This window comes from Balaenoptera musculus, chromosome 18, assembly GCF_009873245.2.
Source record: "Balaenoptera musculus isolate JJ_BM4_2016_0621 chromosome 18, mBalMus1.pri.v3, whole genome shotgun sequence".
NCBI classification, from domain to species: Eukaryota; Metazoa; Chordata; class Mammalia; order Artiodactyla; family Balaenopteridae; genus Balaenoptera; species Balaenoptera musculus.
Window position 1 is genome coordinate 22,183,439 of NC_045802.1, and position 17,990 is coordinate 22,201,428.

The window sequence follows — 17,990 nt, forward strand, 5'->3', positions numbered from 1 at the left end:
TGTGGGCTTAACACATCTTTCCTGATTAATCCCACATTACTTGCTTATAGGAGTTCTTTGTTCCAGCCAGACTTGGTTTTTTTCTTTTTCATATCCCAAACAAGTTTTTTGAAATTTTATCCTCAGTTTTGATCATGCTGCTTCCAGAAAATCCTCCCTTCTCCATCCTTGAAGTTCTGCTCACTGCTTTAGTCCAACTGAAATCCTGCCAGACTGAAATTTTGGGAGTATTTTTCCTTATCTGCCTAGAGGGATATCTTGTCCCTCTTTGAATGTGGTATCCCCTCTGCCTCCTTAGTGTAGTTGCCCCTCATTATGGTCCTATTGATGAACTGTTTTGCTTATGTGTCTTTTTAAAAAAAATAAATTACAAGCTTTAGAAATGTAAGAACCATGGTTTGTGTGACTGTTTATATCCCATGGGGCCATAGGTAGAAGGGATGCTTATAAATGTTGATATATGTAAATGGGGCTTGAAAATATTTTTATTATGGGTGTAATTCTATTTTGGTATATACAAGTAAGTGGTTGGAGAAATCTTGCTGAGATTCATATTTTTAATTTATGTTTTAAACTATACCTTTGTCATTGTTAAAGAAATTGGGCAATGTTGATCTGATTAATAACTGTAGTTGGAGTTCAGTAATATAACTAATGGTACTTAAATTGCTGTGGTTTTGAACAATAAATTCTCACCACATAGAACAGATCATCACCAAGACAAACCAAATTGATCTGTATTTGAATGTATTACTTTCTACAGTAGCTTTCCCCATTTGAACGTGAACTCTGCCAGCTTGTGGTTTTGTGCAACAAGTGCTTTAAAGGAAAAAATTCCACTGGCTAGAGAAACTTAAGGAATATTAACATTTGAAGATGCAAACTAGCTTAGGTAGTATGTGTTTCTATAAAGTCCCTGGTAGAAGACTAGTTTGGTTTTGTAATGTAATCGAGAAATCTCAGCCACCTTTGAATTTATGTTGATGTACAATATAGCTTTGAATAACTTCCTGACAAGAGTTTAGCTTGAAATTAGAGGTAAACATTCAGTATTTGAAAAGGCAAAGATTGTTTTATATATGGCCAAGGTTACTGAAAAGAGATAGGAGTAGACTCTTGCCTTTAAGACCCTCACTGTAATGGGAGACGTAGGAAGAATATCCATAGGTGGCCATGAGAGCACAGGCAACTGAAGCGTTAATTTTTGCTGTGTGGGGATAACAGTGTCTGGTCAAGGGGTAGCTGGCGTCTTTGGAAGGCAGGGCAATCAGTTCGTTTTGCAAGACTTCTTGTGAGAGGGGTCGTGCCACCCCTCCCCCCCCAATTTATTTGAAGGTGAAGTTTATTCTTTTTTAATGCATAGTTCTGACAAACATCCATAGTTGTGTTTAATTAAGAACTTTAAGCCTTTCCCCTAATAACCTGCAAAAAAAGAAATCCTAGCCAAAAAAACCCGTAGTGATTCTTTCTTAATTCCTGTCCTGTCGGGTACAAATGCTGTATGATTTGGCATTAGGAAAAACGAGTGGTAGAGGTTCGTTTTCCAAAGCTCTATTTTAGAGACATTGAAACATATTTCACGGCAGATTGGGAGTCCACTAGGTGGAGTAGTTGTGTTATTTATTTTAATACTGCGGTTACCATGGCTCTGAGGAAACACTTTACAGCTGTGTCCCCAGTTCTTTCAGAATTCCAGCAGAGGGGCTGTGCTCCTAAAGAATGCTACATCTTTTTGAAGTTTGGAAAGACTTTTAAATAAAAATGCAGTAGTGTTGAAGTAGCCGTGATTCAGGGAGAATAAAGAGGGATTGTGTTTTTCTACAGAAGAGGCTTAAGGGAAAAGCCAAGGAGTGGGTGGTGATTTGAGGCTAAGGAAAGAGAAAGGTAACCAGAATGAGATGTGCTAAGATAATGGTTGGTTCCGTGTTGCCAATTTATTGACTCTGGGGCTTAAGGATTGTCACTGGAGGCTTAAGGCTCAGGCAAGGGGAAGACAAAGAGGGGGCAAGAAATGAAAGAGGGAGAAGAGAGCAAGATAAAGAGCATACGGTTTCAGGGCCAGTTCCTTTTGGGGTGTTGGGAAAAGATGGAAGTAGGGAGAAAAGTGATTTTAGCAGATAAAAATAGAGAAACCAACTGTGAAAATACCACTTGTCACAGTCTTTATAGCTTTATAACATCCATTCTCTACCAGGAGGTATTGGACTAAATTTTATTGGTATGTATTGTGCAATGTAAGACAATTTGTGATTTTTTTCAACAGTTTTCTCTGGATTTGCGTACTTTAGAAACCTGAACTGTGTCCTTTATCAAAGATCCAGACTTTTCCTGATTCTTGTATCTCACTAGTATGTTGCTGGAAGGGGCTTCTGATTATTGTTGTATGTATAACTAGGTCTTGTGTTTCTGGTTTCCCATTTGGGGGGATAATTTGCTCTCTGGTACCCTTGTTTTCCCTAGTTTTTAGTCTCTAGGTTCTATGTAAATAAGAATGGTATAACTTTTGCAAGAAAATTTTATTAATTTAAGCACTGAAAAATAGAATCTTATAACTTTGGAAGGGATATAAAGATCCCCTACCTTTAGGAAAGTGATACTTTAGTCAGCCAGAAAGAAAAAGTGAGCTGTTTTAAAAGACTTCCACCAAAGGAGTTTCCACAACATTCTTGATGTCTCATTTAAGGAATTCTTTCTTATATCTCACCTAAAATCCACTTGCTGTAACAAACTGTTTATATTCCTTATCATTGAGAAGCATTTACATAGCTCATTGCTTATACATGAAACACTGTAGGACCAACCAAGTCTTTATGTTTAGCATATGGCCCAACATGTTAAGGGTTGGTCTGTAACACTCAGAAGAAAAATGTTAAAGAAACACATTTTGTGTTTCTTTAACATTTTTAAGAATAAGTAAGAATAAGTGAATTTCAGAGGTGTGAAGAGTGTTGATTAGCTGTGAGTTACACGTCTAGACACTGTGGTGCCTGTGAAAGTCATCACCTTTTCCTCATCATTTCTTCTTCTGTGTAGTTTGTCTTCAGATTGAGAACAGCTGGCTGCCATCTTCTCTGTAAGACCATTTTTTGTCACTTCTCTTCCTCTTTTAAAGGCTGCAAATAGTTCCACTTCCTTTCATCTTTCTTCAGAGGTTTTCTTTTTTCATCCTGTTAATCAGCTTTGAGTCTCTTTTGAATCCCCTCCAAGTTTTATTTTTCCTTAACATTCCTTTTCAGTTTAGAAGTACAAAACTGGATGGCAGTGCCCTGAGAGTTTCTGATCACCTTTGAGTGTCATGAGGGGATGATTTCACACTTGTACCTGTGCCAGAGTCCATTTCATATCACCTTAGATTATGTTTGCTTTCCAAAACTGTACTCGTGTGGTGCTGACTGCCTGTCAGATTTTTATCTCCTGTGACCTTGATCTTTTCCTCTTATGTTTATTTATAACTTGCACATTAATCATCTTTTATTTGTAGAGTTTATTTTTCTTGGCTGGATAGATTTCATTGCACTGTCCTCACTGAAATTCATTGCCTTCTTTTTCTGCTTACTTCACCACTTACTCAATGTCATTTCTATTCTTATCTTCCAATGTGCCCAGCCCATGGGCTTCTATTGTCTGTGCTATCCCAGTCCGTGATGCAGATGTTAAAAAAAGAAGGGGGTAGAGACAGTGTCCTCGAAATGATGGCAGAATGTGATGTGTTGATGTTTCTCGAAATTTACTCTAATGAGCAGCCAGGCTGAGTGGTAGAGGGCTGTCTGTGTTCCCCTCCTTTCGTGCTTTTTATGCTCCTCGGATCTGTTCCTCTCACCACCAAAGTTTGGTGCCTCCATCACCACACAGCTGTGCTAAGGAACAAAGAAAGCTTTGTCAGAGCAATTCATCTTGCACGCTGCTGTCAGATTTAATTTTTTTCACTGCCTTGTTCATATCTTTCCCTGTTCATAACTTTCAGTGGCTCCCTAACACCACTGAATTAAAAATAAGCTTTCTCGTCTGGCATTCGAGGCACATTTTGGCCCCAGCCTCCCTTTCTGGTCTGATTGCCTGTAACTATTTCTTTAAGAATGAACCACTTGCCATTCTCTCACACTTTCTGAGGCTTTGGTTTGTCTGCATTGTTTGCTTAGAACACTCTGACCAAAAAAAAAAAAAAAAAAAAAGGGTCCCTGGCAGTCCAGTGGTTAAAAACTCTGTGCTTCCACTGCATGGGGCATGGGTTCGATCCCTGGTTGATCCCACAGACCATGTGGCGCGGCCAAAAAAAAAAAAAAAGCACATGCTGATGCTTTTCCATCAGATTTTTGTCTGTTAACACCATTTAAGACCAGTGTCTTTCATGTTCCTTTCGTTGTGGATTTCTCCATCTAGATATGATCTTTCTTTTCCACCCTCCCTTATACTCCTTAGGGTGCTTATTATATTTTGTCTTTTGTTTTAACTAGTCTTTAGAAATAACCATGCTTTTCTTAACCTTCCTGGTAGACTGTAGCTTTTTTTTTAAGAACTGCCTCTTCCTCATCTTGCTAACTTTGGATATACCTCCCTCCTAGTATGTATTTGCATAAGTAGATGCATAAGAAAATACATTTTTTCTTATAGTATTTATGGCTATGTGCCAAATAAATGAACTATATATCAGTTTCAGCACATTATATGATATATTTGATTTAAATTCTATTGTAAGCTCCTTACTTGGTAACAGACTGGTAGCAGAGTTTGGACTGGCAGCTGGTTTACACTTTGAGTAGCATTGTTAGAGTCTACTTTTTCACCCTTAAAAAAATTCTAGAAGGAATTAAAAGTTTATATCAATTTACTGTATTAGTCATTAAACAAAAATTGTTAAATGCAGGAATTGCTTGATTGCATAATTAAAATTTACTCTAAAAGCCCTTTTATAATGGACTTTTATTGTTCTCTAGAAATTACCCAACTCTGGCTAATATCGAAAGGAAGAAAAAGTTAAAAATTGAAAAGGAAAAGCGAGGAGCAGTGTTGACAACGACACAGTATGGGTAAGTTCCTTAAAATTGCTTGTACCCTCAATGCTTATTTTAAATGAATGTATGTACTTATAAATAATAAAAAAGAGCATACACCCAAATCCTAAAACCTCTACACTTTCAATTCTGAAATCTGTGCTTTTGTAACTTTTTTACTTAAAAATTTTAAAATTATATTTTAAAATAAGTAGTACCCTATATTTATGTGGTTTTCAAAACGATTTACAGTAACAAGTCTTTTCTGTCTTTGTCTCCTAGCTAAACAGTTCTCCTTCCCAGAGACAACCCATTTTATCTTTCTAGAGATATTTCATCTTTATACAGCACATAGATAATAGTCTTTTTTTTCCTTTTTTGATACTATTGTACATCTTGCTTTTTTTAGCCAAATAATATACTTGGAGATTGTCCTATATTGACATATAAACAAGACTCCTCATTCTCTGAGGGTGTGTAAGAAGCATAAGAATATCCCACAGGGTCTTTTTTTTAAAAAAAAAAAACAATTCTCTATTGACAGACCTTTAAGTTTTCACCAATCTTTTACTAATAAAAAGTTGCCATTATTGCCCTGTACATACATTTTACACATGTGCAGATATTTCTGAGCATGGATTCCTAGAAGTGGTTTTGCTGAGTCAAAAGACATGTGTATTTATAATATTGATAGCTAACTGCCAAATTCCTATCATAGAAGCTATTGTAGTTTACTCTCCCACCAGCAGTATATGAGACATCCCATTTTCCCCAATGCCTCACATTCATAGAATTTTTTCCATTTTGTTTTGTATTGAAGTGTACAACCGAATGAATTTATATACATTCACATACCTACATACTCATGTAACTTCCACACATTAATAATATATAGAACGTCTTTACCTCACAAAGCTTTCTCTCTTAGGCCCTCCTTAGTTCCATGGCTCCCCACAAAGGTAACCTCTTTTCTGATTTCTATCATCATAAATGTATTTTACCTGTTCTTAGAACCTTGTGTAAGTGGAAACATATAGTACTGATGTCTTCTTTAGTGTATAGTTTCTGTGGCTCAAAATTATCTTGTGAGATTCATCCGTATTGTTGTGTATAGCTGTAATCCATTCTTATTGCTATATAGAACTTAAGTGTGAGAATATATATTCATTCTACTATTGGTCATTTGGGTTGTTTCCAATTTGGGCTATTATGAATAAAGCTGCTATGAACATTCTTTTAAGTGTCTTTTGTGGACATAAGTACTTGTTTCTTGTTTACATTGGATACACACACACACACACACACACACACACACACTAGGTCATACTAGATATTTAGTTATAATAGATACAGTCAAACAGTTTTCCAAAACACTTGTACTGATTTATACTCCTTCTGACTCTGCATCTAATTGCTGTGTGTCCTGGTCAATGTATACTATTGTTATACCTTTTCCTCATGTTATACCATTTCCCTCATGACTAACGATGTTGGACATCTTTTTATATGCTTATCCGTCATGTCGATATTCTCTTGTGAAGTGCCAGCTCAAGTCTTTGACCACTTTTTTTTTTAAAGGGTTTTTAAAAAATTATGTGTAACATAGACAAAATTATTTAAGTCAATAAATTTTTAAGGAATTTCATGTATTCTGATTCGTTCCACTGCCAATCACCTTAGTTCCTCCAAAGTCATAATCTTCAAGATAAAATAGCCCTTCAAAAAGAAGTTGTCATGTTAGCCCACAATTCTTTTAGTTGGGCTTCTTTGATCTCCAGTGGAATATGGACACACTTCAAAATTCCACACCTGTAATCTTTGGGATCCAGTTTCCTCAAGCGATTTACTTTAGGACCGTGTTTAGGGTCAGGAGATGGATCTGCTTGGTTCTGAATTTGACATCCTCTAAAAATGTGTTAGGTTCAAATTATATTCACTCCTAAGCCATCACACCCTAGAACAGTACAGATCATTGGGATCTGCCAGTACCTTTTTAAAATCCAGACACTGTGTTCAAGATAAAAGCCTAAAAAAAGAAGCCATCTTTGTTTCATGTCAACATTAAAATTAGAGTAGTAAATCAATACAGCTGATAATTTAAAAGCTTAAGATATGAGGGAAATTATCAGCTCTATAGTCCTGGAAGCAATCTTTATGTTTATCAATACACCCCCATCACTTGATTCTCTTTTAGGTATCATGTTCCTTCTTACCTGTATCAAAACTCATACTGAACAATGAGTTCTGGGTTGCAAAAGAGGATTTATTTTTGCCCCTGTCTAGAAGTCTTTGTCCACAAATTAAACAAAAACAAACACAAATGCTATTGACCACTTTTTAATTAGGTTGCTTTTCTTGATTAGTAGGAGTTATTTACTTAGATACAAATCCTTTTTTGCATAGAGTATAGGTAGTGCAGATATATATAGTCTTACAATTTGTGGCTTGCCTTTTTACCCTTAATAGGTGTCTTTTTTTTTTTTTTCTCCATATGATAGTCTTAACTGCTCAGATATCTGGGGTCAGCTGGGGGTTATCTGGTGATTTTGACAAGGCTTAGTCACAGCTGGGGGTTGGTTAGCTGATGGTTGGGATGCCTATATAGTTACTATTCGTGGCACTCTTCGTTCTTTAGCGTAGATCCATCTTTCCATCTGATACCATTTTCCTTTTGCCTAAAAGACTTCCTATAACATTTCTTATAGTGAGGGTCTGCTGGAGATGACTTCTTTCAGCTTTGTGTGTCTGAAAAGATCTTTATTTTACCTTCCTATTGGAAAGATTTTTGCTAGATACATAATTCTAGCTTAACAGTTTTCTAAAAATTTTATAGTACTTTAAAGATGTTGCCCCATTGTTTTCTTATTTGCATTGTTTCTAAGAGAAATCTGCTGTCATCATTTTGTTCCTCTATATAAAATACCTTTTATCTCTGACTGCTTTTAAGATTTTCTCTTTTTCACTAGCTTTGAGCAATTTGATTATTATGTGCCTTGGTATTATTTTCTTACTTTGTTTTATTGTCCATTGATAGTATATGTAATGAACCTTTTTTTTAAAATGGTCTTTGTTTTCCTATGCATAGTTTACATAAGCATGTGCTCACATAAGTATTTGTTTTCCTCCTAAGAGTAGTAATTGCTGTGGTTTGAGAGGGTGCTTGATCTGAGCTAGCTGTGAAATTGTGCTTGGTCTATGATCTTTAAGTTTATCCTCCTGTAATGTGAAGAGAATAATACCTGTCTAATCTATTTCAAGGAGTTACCATGAAGTTTAAACAAGAAACGAGGTAGCATATTTGTAAAAGCATCAGAAACTTTAAGACTACTTACAATTAACAAGATAAGAGTTAATGCACTTTGTAAAGTCTAAGGAACATTTTATCTTAATGTATAATAGGAATGAAAGAATGCTGCCAATTAAATTCACTTGCTGTTGATTGTACAACATAGCCCAGTTTCAGAGGGATTACATTATGGGAGGAAATGTGCAATTTAGAATTGATAAAGTATGGTATATTGTGGTATGTTATCCTTTTAAAGTTCTACTTTGGAAGCCATTGAATTTATTTTTTTCTGGTCTCTTTAATGTACTAGGTGACAGGTGACTTATTTGACGGCTAAGTTTCTTTTGCATTCAGTAATCTTTTTCAAATTTTTCTTGAAAGGTCAGTGCCTTTTATATTAAGAATTGCATTTTTTCTTACTCCAGCAAGATGAAGGGGATGGCCAGACATTCACAGATGGCAAAAATCAGAAGTCCTGGCAAACGTCACAAATGGAAAAATGGTCGTGCTGGACAGAGAGCAGCCATTGGGTCAGGCAATCCCTTGTGTGATTCAAAGCCTGAAAGTACACCCGAGGCAAATTCAGACCCTTTGGGTGTTTTGGTAAACACCGATTCCGGTAAGCTAAATAAGAAAACACCGTGTTTTTAAGAGTATAGCCAATGATGCAGAAATTGATTCTTCACATCCTTGTTTGGGGAGAGTTTAATGGCAAAAATGTAAAAAGGTAGAATGATGCTTTTGTTCTTAATAGGAGTGTTTTGTCAAAAACCTTGTTTAAAGAAATTTTTTCTGAATCTTGGGAATGAATGCATGAGGCGGGCAGAATGTGGGAAAAAGATTATATTTATTGGATAATTTCCTTAGTATCATATAATCTTGGAAATTTTCTTAAGATTATTTTGAATGTATAGATGTTGTGGATTCAGATTTGCACCATTATGTGAATTTTCCCACCTAGAAAGCAGGAATTCCAATGAAAGCCAGTATTTATGCTGCTCAGCATGAACATGGTCTCTTTGGGTAAATAATATTAATTCCATATATTTAAATAATACTGTTCTTCCTCAGAGCATAGAATATATTTATGTGTGTTTATTGTTTTTTCTTAAATTCCTTCTAGAATTTAAGAGATAAGTTTACTCTTGCTTATAAGTTGAGAAATTAAAGGACCAAAATGTTGCTGTCACAGGAAGATACCGCTAAGGCTTCATTTCTCTTCTGAAAAATAAAAATGTTTATGTAAATATTTTACCACCTTTCCTTCCAATAACGATGTGAGGCTTTATCCAGTTGCTAGTGATTCTTCTTTTGCAAAGGGGTGTTATTGATGTTACATTGCAGGTTTGCTAGCAGGCTCTGCTCAGCTTGGGGGAAAGCAGCTTCTACGACAATCACAGATTATGTTATAAATTTATTTATTTATTTTTGGCTGTGTTGAGTCTTCGTTGCTGCACGCAGGCTTTCTCTAGTTGCAGCGAGCAGGGGCTACTCTTCGTTGCGGTGTGCGGGCTTCTCATTATGGTGGCTTCTCTTTGTTGCAGAGCACGGGCTCTAGGCACGCGGGCTTCAGTAGTTGTGGCTCACGGGCTCTAGAGCTCAGGCTCAGTAGCTGTGGCGCACGGGCTTAGTTGCTCCGCCACATGTGGAATCTTCCCAGACGAGGGATCGAACTCATGTCCCCTGCACTGGCAGGCGATTCTTAACCACTGCGCCACCAGGGAAGCCCCGTGGCAGATGACTGAATTTATGGATGGGAAGAAACAGGGGGATAACTACTGCATTGACTAAATCAGGATGGAAAAGATCTTGGCATAAGGGAATGTTGGGCTAAGAGTGACAAGATACAATTTAGTAGGAATAATAATAATAAATTATTTTAACACCAACTAACACTTACTGAGTAAGGTATGGGGTTGGCCAAAAAGTTCGTTTGGGTTTTTCCATAACATCTTACAGAAAAACCTAAACGAACTTTTTGGCCAACCCAATACTTACTGTGCTCTAAATGCTTTGTATATATTAGCTCTTTTCCTCATGACAACGTTTTACTTATGTACAGATGCTACTTCCGTTTTCGAACCAGGGAACTTAGAGTGCGTAATTTACCTTAGTCATGCTGCTAGTTAATGGCAGAGCCAGAATGAGAACTTAGGTGTCTAACTCCTCGTATACTATACTACACGTGAAGTCTGCATTTGGCCAAAAAAATATTGTAGGAGTCTAGGATAGTTGAGATGTGGGAGAGAGTTTTAAAAAGGCATCTTCTTATCCTTGCTGCTAGCAAGGCAAAGACAGAAGACATTTTGGGCCAGGGCTGAATTTACTCTTGGGCACTGATTTTTTTTCCTTCAAAAAATGTTGGCTAGAGCCCACATACTTCTTCAAACTTACAGTTTGTGACCTTGATGATGAAATACAATCTGTACCTAAAACTTCCATGTCATTAAAATACTTGAAACACAAATGTGAAGACTACTGTTATAAACAGTGTTACTAATTTGAAAATTACATAATTCTTCCCTTTATGCAGTTTTCTAAATGAACATTTGAAGGATTCTGTAATGCTGAATACTCTGTTTTTGCATTGTTAGCTTTGGTTGGGTAATTCTGTTTTCTCATTTTTAAAGAAGTGTTTCAGTGTGTCAGTCTGGTGAAACACTAACAAAAAGATGAGTATATCTTGCCTCTATTTGTATCTAGATCTTCAAGAGACACCTTAGACCTGAGAAACAATAGTTAAATGCCTTTCATCCTCATGGTAGAAAGCATTCAGTCAGATCTAGGAGCAGTTGAATGAGAGATGGCAAGTAATTTTGTTTTGGCTTATTGTTGAAACTCTTACCTATTCTGAAGGTCAGAGATGAAAATGTAAGTCTTGAATATAAAAATCCTAAAAGTAAGCTGTAAATTCATAATATTGTTCTTTGAGGAAATCAAAATACCAACAATCAAATTACGGTAGCTTAATTTTGTAGGAAAGATTCCATTTAAATTTATGTTATTCTTTACCTGGGATTTCTTCTGGACTTTCACATTTTCCAAATCAATGTTTCAGAGTGTTGGTTTTTCAACTTTCCACTCCAGGTATAGCTACAGAAAACCGTATGTACCATTTTTTCACATGCCTGGATATTCTCAGCTTCTCGACTTTCCAATTTATCAGTTTTACCTTGTTTGGAGGCAGCTTCCTTCACATGGGCCAGAGCCGGCCAACCTTCATTAAGATCTAGTTGTGCTTGTTATTCAAGTTGTCGGTGGCAGGGCAGCGTTGTGACAGCGTGGCCCTATTCATGCTCCAATGTGGCAGTTGACACTTTTCAGCACTAAGCTCACTTTAAAAATGAAGATCCCAATTTCTTTTATTTTTTTGCCTTTTTTGGGCTTAGAACCTTATTTAGACAGCAGCATTCACATTTAGACAAGATAGCAGTTCTTGAGAATCTCTATAAACCTCATGTCATGTTTAGAAAATCACTGCCTGAGCCCACCTTTTTTTGATGGTAGTTGGTAGTATGTGAACCCTCATTAATTGTGCAGATGCTTTATTTATTTATTTTTAAAGATGGAGAATTTTTAAATTAAATTAAATTAATTAATTTATTTATTTTTGGCTGCATTGGGTCCCCGCTGCTGCGCATGAGCTTTCTCTAGTTGTGGTGAGCAGAGGCTACTCTTCTTTGTGGTGCACAGGCTTCTCATTGTGGTGGCTTATCTTGTTGCGGAGCACAGGCTCCAGGCGCATGGGCTTCAGTAGTTGTGGCTCGTGGGCTCCAGAGCGCAGGCTCAGTAGTTGTGGTGCATGGGCCCAGCTGCTCCATGGCGTGTGGGATCCTCCCGGACCAGGGATTGAACCCATGTCCCCTGCATTGGCAGGTGGGCTCTTAACCACTGGGCCATCAGGGAAGTCCCTGTGCAGATGCTTTAAATTGGGAATTGACATTGTTTCAAAAGGAAAGCCTGTCATTTGGAGTCTCTCAACTGATGAGTTTTGAGTATGGCCTGTCGTCACTAGATTTCCTTGGTGGTGCTCTGCTCTTGTTTAAATACAGCATGTTCTATGGTTTTCCTGGCGCGTGGTTTTAACAAGTATTGTCTGGGCTAGAAGGAAAGGAGCTGGTCAGTAATGTGTCCTTGAGCATCACTGACTAAAGTGCCTCAGTGTCCACAAAACACAAAGGATCCAGTTTGTTAGTCATTCATTACAACAAATATAGCTATTGTCATAGAACACTGGGACATCAGTCTAACTATGCATTGAGGTAAGCTAGATGGCTTCTGTTGTTAAAAAGGTAGACATTCAAGTAAGAAAGTAAGCTGGCCTAGCACATCAGAAATCATGAATGCCCATTGTTAAATACCTGGTTTTGAGGTTTGGAAACTAAACCAAAGTTCCCATTTTTTTAGAGTGACTTTTTCAATATATAGCTTTTTCTTTGTGAGAATTTATAAATCATCTTGGGGTTACAGCATATAATTGTGCTTTGTTCCATAAAGGCAATAGGAAATAGTGGGGGGAGAGGAGGGTGGCACAAATAAAGAAATAAGTTGTAGAAAGAAGCCAGGTGAGAAGCTTTTTCTAATGTTTAGAGTTGGGTAAGACATTCAAAGGGCAGTTTGTTTTTTGTTATTTTCATTTCAATAGGGATTTACTGAGGTCCTACATTTTGCTTGCCCAGCCCTATAATTCAGTGAAGTCTTTCCCTGCCTTCAAGAAACTCATAGTCTAGTGATAATTTTTAGATTTAAAAAAATTTTTTTGGTCATTGGGAACATGATGTGTATGTATGAGAGAGAGAGGTGAGATTTACCCTAAGAAAAGTGTTACTATTTTTTTTTTTTAACAGTAAGAGAAATTATTGGAGTTGGAATTTATAATGCTTTTAAAGTTTGATTTTATAATCTTCATTGCTATTATTTTTGTACTGGTATTTTTATTTTAAGTTTTTAAAAATTTTCTTAATTTTTCAATTTTTTTCAATTATAGAAACTTTTATTATCCTAAATTAGGGCCATCAAAATTTTTAACACATGTTAATATTAAATTGTATAAGACCTTAAAATATTACTCAGGGATCTTTTTCGTTATTTTATTTTTATTTTTTATGGTTTCTGTTTTTTTTTAAATTTTTATTGGAATATAGTTGACTTACAGTGTTGTGTTAGTTTCAAGTGGACAGCAAAGTGAACCAGTTATACATATACATACATCCACTCTTTTTTAGATTCTTTTCCCATATAGGTCATTACAGAGTATTGAGTAGACTTCCCTGTGCTATACAGTAGGTCCTTATTAGTTATCTATCTACTATATATAGTAGTGTGTATATGTCAATCCCAATCTCCCAATTTATCCCTCCCCCGCTTACCCCCTGTAACCATAAGTTTGTTTTCTACATCTGTAACTCTACTTCTGTTTTGTAAATAAGCTCATTTGTACTCTTTAAAAATTCCACATATAAGCGATACCATATGATATTTGTCTTTCTCTGTCTGACTTACTTCACTCAGTATGACAATCTCTAGGTCCATCCATGTTGCTGCAAATATACTGGTATTTTTAGTTTAGAGGGATGTTTTGGCTGTTTTTATTAAAACGTGGGTGAAGTTTCTTGAGTATTATTTTATCAGCTCTGCCTATGGCATAGTCATTCCAAAATGGCTGCTAGAAATGCCTACATTAGAACTGCCAAGTAGATCTGAGCGTCTTTGTGAACAGCCTGCTGTTTTTGAGATGAAGAGTCACCATAGAGGATGTTTTGATAGTGCCAAAAGTGTCATTACATGTGGTGGGTCCCCAAAACATAACTGAGGGGGACGAAATAGGAAAAGAGGTGTTCATTTGTATGAACTCCTAGCTCTTACCCTTGGGAAGGCAGTTAAGTGTAGTGAGCTTTGTGACACTCCTCATAATGAGTACACCAGCCACTCACGTTGTGGTTTTAATGTATGTCTAAAATTCTTTGCTATTCCTTGCTTCAAGAGGTGGAGCTTAATTTCCTTCCCCGTGAATGTGGGCTGGACTTAGTGACTTGTTTCTAGAAATAGAATAATGAAAGAGCAGAATAGTAACATTATGGTGGAGACTACCAAGTGATCATGGTTAATATCACCAGTAATAGGTTGAGATGTACCCCCTGATATGTGATGAGAAGGTCACTACCTAAAATCCACAGCCTCAGTCTAATCATCAGAAGACATCAGACAGACCCAGCTGAGGGATATTCTACAATAACTGACCGGTAGTCTTTAAAACAGTCAAGTTCATGAAAAGCAAGGAAATACTGAGAAATTGTCACAGGTTTGGAGAAGACACAGATCAAGGAGTCATGGTGATTGAACGTGATGTGATATGGTGGATTGAATCCTAGAACAGAAAAAGGACATTAGTGGAAAAACTGGTGAAATTACATTACAGTCTGTACTTTAGGTAGTAGTACTATTCCAATGTTAATTTGTTAGCTATGGTAAATGTACTGTGGTTTGTAAGATGTTAATATTAGGGGAGGCTAGGTGAAGGGTATATGGAAATTCTTGGTACTATCTTTGTAACACTTGTGTAAATCTAAAATTGTTTCAAAATATAAAGTTTAGAAAAAAAGGGAGGCAAGAAAGGGGTGATACGTAGGCCAATTAAAGCTGTGTGGTCCACTTCTTGAATTGAATTGTGAGGAAACACTTTCCTCCAGGTTTCATTTTCCTATGTTTTCTTTTTCTATTCATTTCTGATTACAAAAATAATGCAGAAAATGTGAGGAAAAAACTGAAAAGCATAAAATAAAAAACAACCTACTTAACTTACAGACAGCTACTGCTCACATTTTGTTTTATGTCCTTCAATATTTTTCTTATACACATGTATGTGATTTTTTGAGAAGAATGGAATCATTTTATTGAAAAGAAAAAAGAATAAGCTCTGAATCCAGATAAAATCAGGTTTCTTTTGTGGCACCACCTCGGCATAGCTCTATCATTCTGTACCAGTTAGCATTTTTGAACTTGTCCTTAACTCATTCATTCAAGAGTTTGTTTGTCAAATATTTTTTGAGCACTTATGTACTGTTCTAGGCTCTGAGGATACAGTACTGAACAAAGCCAAACCTCTTCTCTCCTGTACCTTATGTTCTGCTTGGGGCAGCTACAGTAAATAGGGGTTGATATCCTTCATAACGATGAGTAAAGCTAAGGAAAAGGATAGAGAATGGCAGTCGGAGAAAGGGGTGTGCTATTTTATATAATCAGCAACGGCATCTGTATGATAAGGCGACATTAAGAAATCTGAGTAAAATTGGGGGCTGAGACCTGAGGGGAGAGTTTCCCAAGCAGAGAAAGCAACAAGTGCGAGCACCCCATGGTGAGAGCTTGCTTTGTGTATTCAGGGAACAGCAAGATTGGAGTGGAGTAAGCCAGGAAGAAAGTGGTGTAGGACCAGATCAAGTAGGGTCTTGTAGGCAGGAAAGGACTTGGGACTTTACTCCAAGGTTGAGCAGAGAGGTGATGTGATGTGTTAAGGTGGAGAATGGACTGCATAGGTGGGCGGGTCATATCAGGGTGTTCTTTTAGGAGGCTGCTAGAACTGTCCAGGTAAGAAATGTTGACTTGGACTGGGGTTATAGAAGTGAAGTAATGAGGAGGAGTATGATTCTGGATATATTTTCAAAATAGAGCTGACCGTATTTGTTGCTAGATTGGATATGGTATGTGCAAAAGAGAAGAGTCAAGGGTGATTGCTAGGTTTTGGCATAACCATGAAGAAGAGCTGGCGTTTATTGAGATGGAAACTACTGGCAGGCATGTTTGGAGGGAAATCAAGTGCTTGTTTTTGGACGTGTTAACCTTTGAGATGCCTGTTTGATACCCAAGTAGAGATGTTGAATAACAGGTTATTCCGGAGTTTAGGGGATAATTGAAGGCTGGATGTATACATTTGTGATTTACCAGCATCTAGATAGTACTTTAAGATTTGAGATAAAATGAGATCATAACAGGAGGAGGAGGAGAAGGCATAAAGAGAAAAGGATGCTGAGGATTGGACCCAGGGACATTCAAGAATTTTGAAGTTGGTCAATGAAGAGAATTTAGTAGGGAGACTGGGAAAGGAGAGCCAAGTGAAAGGGTTCTGGAAGCCAAGTGAAGGAAATGTTTTTAAAAGTAAAACATGACTACAGTTGGCCCTTGAACAATTTGGGAGGTTAGGGGCACTAGCCCTCCATGTGGTCGAAAATCCAAGTATAACCTGTAGTCTGCCTCCCATGTAATGCAGTTTTTCTGTATCCACAGTTCCGAATCCATGGATTCAACCAACTGCAGATCAGTTTCAATAGTATTAACTATCGAAAGAAATCTGTGTATAAGTGGACCCATGAACTTCAAGCCCGTGTTGTTCAAGGGTCAGTTGGACTGTCAAATGTCGTCACTAAATTAAATAAGATGAGCACCAACAAGTATTCCTCTTTGGCAACACAGAGGAATCCAGTGAACTTGGAAGAAAAAAGTTCACTGGTGTGGTGGGCCTGAAAGACAGATTGGAGTAGATTCTGGAGTGTGTCAGATAGCTGTAAGAAATTTCAGGCCCAGGTGTTCCCTGGTGAATTATATAAATAGTTATTTGGGGTTTTGCTGTGAAAGGGAACAGAGAAATGGGCTATAGCTGGAAGACATTTATTAACATTCTTGACCATAGAGACATTTTGGTAGGATGACTTAATTTTAAGAAGAGGACTTTATATATCTGTAGGAGATATTCTAGCCCACTAGTTAAGAATTGGTATTTAGAATCAGATAGCCAGAATTTAAATTTGACCCATGTGTTCTATAGATTTGTTACCTGAAGGATCATCCAGTTCAGATTCTCTGAATTTTGGTTTCATCACCTGTAATGAATAGTGAAGGCAGGGCTTCCCTGGTGGCACACTGGTTAAGAATCTGCCTGCCAAGGCAGGGGACACGGGTTCAAGCCCTGGACCGGGAAGATCCCAGATGCCGCGGAGCAACTAAGCCCGTGCGCCACAACTACTGAGCCTGCACTCTAGATCCTGCGAGCCACAACTACTGAAGCCCACGCGCCTAGAGCCCGTGCTCTGCAACAAGAGAAGCCACCGTGATGAGAAGCCCACGCACTGCAACAAAGAGTAGCCCCAGCTCGCCACAACTAAAGAAAGCCCACGCGCAGCAACAAAGACCCAATGCAGCCAAAAAAAAAAAAATAGTGACGGTGATACTTCAAAAGGATTAAATGAGCTCATGCTTTTAAAGAGCATTATATAGTCAACTGTATTGTACTTTTTGGTGCCTCTCTTTGGGTCTTAGAAGGAAATACTACACTTTGGTACATCATCATTCAAACAATGAGATGACCAGTGTCTATACTAATATTGTTACAGATTCTGTTTTATCCACTAGTAACTTATTTATATATATATAACTGCATATTTTCCTTTCCCTTTGTTAATTCAGGAGAAAAGGTAATAAGTTAGCTAAAAATCAACAAGGAGCAGTTTTTGGAGGGGCTGCTGCTGGGCAGTGTGGGTTGGTGGAGGAGAGAGGATTTCGCTTCATCCACCAGAAGGTGGTAATTCCATGCTCACATAAAAGTTTACTCCTGTTGCCTACTGGCATGTTTTGGTTTCCCTTAGACTGACTTGGTAAACGTTAAGTACTGTCTTGAAACATTTCATATTGGTTGTGGGTTGAGTTGGTTCATTACACAGACA

At 37.4% G+C, this 17,990-nt stretch overlaps 1 protein-coding gene and 1 non-coding gene across 2 annotated transcripts in view; one reads left to right on the forward strand and one right to left on the reverse strand.

Annotated features, from left to right (window-relative positions):
- The window catches only part of NUFIP1 (nuclear FMR1 interacting protein 1), a 48,238-nt gene that overhangs the window by 16,498 nt on the left and 13,750 nt on the right, over positions 1 to 17,990 (forward strand). Inside the window, exons 6-7 of the mRNA XM_036831974.1 lie at positions 4,935 to 5,027; positions 8,703 to 8,896. Coding sequence (XP_036687869.1) covers positions 4,935 to 5,027; positions 8,703 to 8,896 — 287 coding nt within the window. The remainder of the gene's footprint in view (positions 1 to 4,934; positions 5,028 to 8,702; positions 8,897 to 17,990) is intronic.
- On the reverse strand, positions 7,190 to 7,316 carry LOC118884490. Its single transcript, XR_005017322.1, has one exon. It is a non-coding gene; the product is annotated as a small nucleolar RNA SNORA40 (small nucleolar RNA).